The following is a 5,428-nucleotide window of genomic DNA, read 5'->3' on the forward strand; positions in this document are numbered from 1 at the left end:
CGAAGGTTCATTTGATTCATTTTGGGCAACGGAGTAGGCGGGGCCCCGCCTGTGGCAGCGGCGTACTTAGCTTTGAGGCGATAATGTTGAGCGGGTGTGAGACTGAGGATGCTCGGGAGGCCTCCTCCACCCCCACCGACACCACCCCCTCCACCCTGGCTGGCCTCACTGGAGCGCCGGGACAGATCCGTGGAGATGGGGTCGTAGGAGTCCGCTGAGCTGATGTTGTTGTTGTGGCGGCCGGTGCCAAACTGGGACGCCTCACTGGAGCGGCGGCTGGAGTAGCACGGCGAGATACCGGAGGAGCGGCGGCTCAAGGTGTAGGCTGAGCTGCTGGTGCTGGTGGTGCTGGTCCGCCTCTGGTTCAGCTGGTTCAGTAAAGTGACCTCACAAGAAGACTGGTCAGAACATGGCTGACCAGGAGGTAAACTGCTGACCAGGTGAGAGCTGTCCAGGTGGGGACCTGTGGGACAGATTATAGAGACACAGATTATAGAGAGACAGATTATATATAGAGAGACAGATTATAGAGAGACACTCACCCCCTGCAGATATGGGCGGCAGCTTGATGTTGTGGTGTTGGCCTTGTGGTGGCGCTGTTGCAGGGTTGACCCAGGGACAGGGGTCCCTCACCGTCTTCAGTCGTTCCTTTTTAATGTTCTCCAGCCTGATGGTGACCCCGGCAGCTTTCCTGGACTGCACCCCCACCCCGCCCAGGGGAACGGTGGAGTCCACCATTGGCCACTCCTCTTGTTCACTCACGTCCCCGAAGCCGCCGCCGCCGCCACTGCCGTGCACGGCCATCTCTACGCCAATGTCGTGGTCGTTGGCGGCGCTGAGAGGTGACGGCTCGCTGCTACATGATGAACGGTCGCCAGGGCTGGACTGATACGTCTGCGGGAGGACAGTGGGGGGGGGGGGGGTAAGAACGACTGCTGACACTGATTCACTGACTGACCGTTTGAACCGATGTAGAGAACAATGATCAGAAGTCAGGTGACCTCTGCTCTGTCATCATCAGATTAACACTCTACGTCGACGATGGTGTTCTGTACAAACTACGACACAAACGTCTCTCTATCGTCTCATCATTAATACATGGACTTGACTTATTTACAAGTAGAAAAAAAAAAAAAAAAAGAGGAAGAGGGATGGAGTTGTGTGTGGAACCGTTCTAAAGTGTACCAGTGTCTTGATCACAGCTTGATGTTGGCTCTGTTTGTTCAGTGCAGCTCCAACAGTCTCAGCCTGTGAATATTCATCCGACTGTGACTTTCATCATCAGCCCACTGCAGGCTGCCGCTGCCAGTGACCCCAAAAACAGACACTGCTGCCGTCTTCACAGTCCACATGAAGAACGAGCCATGCAAACACTGGTTATCATGCAGGAACGTGCTAACACACTGACTGAGCTCACCTCAGGGACGTCTGTCCGTCAGGAAGGATGGAAGAAAACAGACAGGAGACAATGACTGGAGGATTCACAGAGGTTAGGAAGGTCGTTAAGAAGTCGGACGAAAAGGACAGTGACGGTCAACGTTGGGGAACCAACGATCAACGATAAAATCTACCTTAGATTTTATCTTTACCTTAAATTGATAAACTCCACCTTAAACACTTATCATCCAATCATCGAGCAGCTCTGAGTCAATGTTAGTCAATGACAGGTTTATAAAACAGAGAAGGTTTGACGTTTGACCTAAGGACAAGACAGAGGAAGCGACAGAGACATCACTGCTGTCTCCGTGACATCATCACTGCTGTGACATCATCACTGCTCAGGTCAAACAGCTGGTGCAGTAAACTCATCTTCTCAGTAATAACTAATTCATTTCTCTTCTTTGACAAAGAACAATTATCGTTATTCGTTTTTACAGCGACACCCACCGCAAGAACAATTATCGTTATCATTATTCGTTTTTACAGCGACACCCACCGTGGAGGTCTCCGTCTTGATTGGTCGGCTGTGAAGACAGTCCACTCCTGTAGAGTTCTTGCTGGTCTCCGTGATGCCTTCAGGGCCTCTGGTACTGTGTTTGGAGTTGGCGTCGTTCTCCCCATCGCCCCTAGGGGGCTGCTGTCTTGAAGGGGTGTCCCCTCGTTGCTTCTTGGTGACGTGGGCCTCCGGTCCGTGCACGGTTTTGACGTGCTTCCTGAGAGAACTGGGGTCTGTGTATCGTTTGGTACAGCCTGGGATCTTACAGACGTACGGTTTCTGGAAAAACACCGAGAAGATAAATGAACTCAACCTGAGGTCACTGGACTGGACTGGACTGGACTGGACTGGACTAAAAGGTCAACTCTCCCCCTCTGAGGAGGGAGAGAGAGAGAGAGAGAGTGTGTGTGAGTCCTCACAAACCTCATTGGAGTGTGTGCGGTTCTGATGCTTAGCTCGGTCTGAGGCGTTGGAGAACGCCTTGTTGCAGCCTTCGTGCTCACAAACATACGGTTTCTCTCCAGTGTGAGAACGAAGATGTGTCTTCAGGTTTTCCAGACGGGAATAAGCTTTGGAGCAGCCTTCAAACTGCAGACACACAGAAATGAGTCAGTCAGTCAGTGAATGAGTCAGTGACTCAGTCAGTGACTCAGTCAGTGACTCAGTCAGTGACTCAGTCAGTCAGACTGAGGACACTTACTGTGCACTTGTGTGGTTTCTCTCCTGTGTGCCTCCTCATGTGGACCACCAGCATGTACTGGGCCTTGAAAGGCTTCTGTTCCCGCGAACACTCCTCCCAGCGACACACAAACTCCTTCTTCTCCCCGTGGATGTGGTCGTTGTTGATGTGCTGAGGCGACAGGTCAGAGGTCAGAGGAAGAAGAAGGAGAAGAGGGTTTGAAGATCTGAAAAAAGATCTGCTGCTGCACACTCGGGGTGATTGACGGTGCCGTCCGTCACGGCTGACAGTTATTATACAATTGTTCACAGGAGACAATAGCTTTAAGAGCCGAGTGTGTTTTTTCAGGTGTTCTGTGTGTCTGTGTGTGTGTGTGTGTGTGTGTGTGTGTGTTGGTCCATGAAGAGGAAATTCCTCACATCGTAGTAAAAGTGATCAGGAAGAACATTCTGTCACTTCCTGGTCTTATCTCCACCTCCACACTGACCCCCCCCCCCCCCCCCCCCCTTCCCCCCCCCCCCTCCCCCCATCCTGGCAGGTCTTTAAAGTATTTCGTACTGTAGCCCCCGTGGCTAAGCTAAATGAAGCTAACTCTGGCCATCAGCTCCCATCAGCCCCTGCATCTGTAGACCTGACACGTGACCTGGAGGAAGAAGTTGCCCAGAAAGTGTGTGTGTATATATGTGTGTGTGGGGAGGGGGGCGGGGGGGCAGAACACTGGATTTATGTGCTGCCCTCTGGGCGTCAGGGGTACAGATGCTGCTGGAGGTTAAAGGTCAGGAGTTAGGGGTCGAAGCTGAGGGGTTATTGGGACACAGCTGCGGGGGCATGGGTTGAGTTTGGTCAGAGCCGGGGGGGTTCATTAGAGCTGCACGTGGCAAAGCAACAGACAGGAACTGGGCTGAACCCACATGGGCCAGAGGAGTGGGGGGGGAGGGGGCAAAGAAGAAAGCTCTCCTCAAGACTAATGTGACCCATGGTCCAGGACCAGGTGAGACATTTCTGTGGTCAAATAATTCAGAAAAGACCAGACCAGTGTGAACAGAACCTCCAGAGGAACCAGACCTGTTGGACCACTGGTCCTCAGGCACAGGAAGTGACCCATCTCTGCACCACCCGGCCCAGTTGTGGGGTGGGGGTGTGTGTGTGTAGGCAGACACTCACGTGCACCAGTTGGTCCTGGGTTTCGTGCTCCCTGCTGCAGCCGTCCCAGTGACAGTTGGTCTCGTACACAGCCTCGGGTTCTAGCTTACACTCGTCCTTGTCCAGATCCTCGCTCAGGTCCAGAATCCCTCCGCCGCGGTGCTCCTGTTAGAGGAGGGGGGGTGGGGTTCAAGTGAGACCGCACTTAAAAAACATTTAACATAAACATCAGGGTCGTGGACTCAGATGTGCACCACTGCTGACAGCTCTGCTGTGACAGTTTTCAGGGGCGGGGCTAAAAAGATATGTAAATTAATTTTCCTACAACCATGAATTCAACTCAGTTCTTTATTGAACCAGGAAACACACTTCTAAAACTTCAGACTTCTGTCCTGAGGATCTTACCTGTGCGTTTGGTGAGATTGGAAGCTGAGGTTCTTCTTCTGTCTTGACCTTTGACCTCTTGGTTGTCAGTGGGTTGACCGTGCTGCTAACTGCTGGGTCACCACCGGCATTCTGACCAACAGACAGGGTCAAAAAGACAAAGTGAGTGATGGTCCGAGGAGGGGGGGGGGCAGCTCTGCTCCCGCCCCCCCCGATTTATTCAACGTATACACAGCGTGTACTCAGTACCTGGTTGGTCTCAGAGCTGGTGTTGCTGTGGGCGCCCGTGGTCATGGGTGGAGTGGCGAGGGGGTGTTGGCGTGCGGAGAAGAATGACGTGGACGGTTGAATGAGGGGGGGCATGTGTCCAAACGCATTGAGACCCCTCTGCTGGGACAACAGCTGCTGGTAGGCCACAGGGTTGATGGGATGTGGGAACCCCAGTGACGGGCTGGACAGAGGGGGGGGGGTGGGGGGGGGGGCAGGGGGGGGGGTGTGGGGGTGTGGGACAGAAGAACCGTGAGTCCAGTCAGAGACACTTGTAGAGAAAATACACGATGACCATGAAGGTGTCCTTCGTACCTGATCCCTCCCACGGACAGGTGTCCGTAGGAGCTGCTGGCGGCCGAGCTGGAGCGGGAGTTGTTGATGTAGGCCACCAGGGAGTTGGGCGAGGTCCGGATCATGGTCTGCAGGTCAATGCTGGCGTCGGACAGAGGGGAGATGGACAGAGCTCTCTTTCTGCTGAGGCGCGGCGTCAGCCGTGGGCTGGAGAACCGTGAGACTGGAGACAAAGACACGGCAGCGTCAACGTCCACTGAACAAAGGCCCAGAGACCTGGTGTCTGTGTCTCTCCAGTGGAGACAAGCAGGACATGTGGACAACATTTAAATCCACCTCCAAACTTTCTCTCCACGTTGTCTACACCACATATGTGGCCCATCAGGCCAGTCTGTCCGACCTCCTCTCACTACTTTCGTGTTATGTGCGCCCCCTGCAGGGCCGTGGCAGTCATTTCTTCTACATCAGCCATGATGCTGGTGTGGCCTACCGACCCAGTTCTAACAGAACATGGACCATGTAGTACCATGTAGTACCATGAAGTACCATGAAGTACCATGAAGTACCATGTAGTGACATTTAGTACCACGTGAGTCCTTCAACCTCAAGCTGTAAATAAATCTTGAGTTTCATGGATCGGCTGCTGTTGGTGTTCTGGGCTGAAGCCTCAGGGTTCGATCAAGAATCTTACATTTCACTCTGACCAGAGGGGAGGTGAGGTGGGG

The 5,428-nt window shown here is 53.4% G+C and overlaps 1 protein-coding gene across 2 annotated transcripts in view; it reads right to left on the minus strand.

Annotated features, from left to right (window-relative positions):
* The window catches only part of gli2a (GLI family zinc finger 2a), a 49,666-nt gene that overhangs the window by 18,494 nt on the left and 25,744 nt on the right, over positions 1 to 5,428 (minus strand). The window contains exons 1-9 of one of the 2 annotated variants that reach the window (XR_003052218.1): positions 4,725 to 5,105; positions 4,392 to 4,593; positions 4,164 to 4,274; positions 3,780 to 3,923; positions 2,637 to 2,786; positions 2,360 to 2,524; positions 1,937 to 2,215; positions 543 to 894; positions 50 to 463 (exon numbers count right to left, since the gene is read on the minus strand). Coding sequence is in view for 1 of the 2 variants with exons in the window: in XM_025063883.1 (XP_024919651.1) it covers positions 50 to 463; positions 543 to 894; positions 1,937 to 2,215; positions 2,360 to 2,524; positions 2,637 to 2,786; positions 3,780 to 3,923; positions 4,164 to 4,274; positions 4,392 to 4,593; positions 4,725 to 4,959 (2,052 nt within the window). In the remaining variant the exon portion in view is untranslated. Of the gene's footprint in view, positions 1 to 49; positions 464 to 542; positions 895 to 1,936; positions 2,216 to 2,359; positions 2,525 to 2,636; positions 2,787 to 3,779; positions 3,924 to 4,163; positions 4,275 to 4,391; positions 4,594 to 4,724; positions 5,106 to 5,428 lie in introns of those variants that run through there. The other variant, XM_025063883.1, reaches the window with a different exon arrangement.

This window comes from Cynoglossus semilaevis, chromosome 16 (assembly GCF_000523025.1).
Source record: "Cynoglossus semilaevis isolate Cse_v1.0 chromosome 16, Cse_v1.0, whole genome shotgun sequence".
NCBI lineage: Eukaryota > Metazoa > Chordata > Actinopteri > Pleuronectiformes > Cynoglossidae > Cynoglossus > Cynoglossus semilaevis.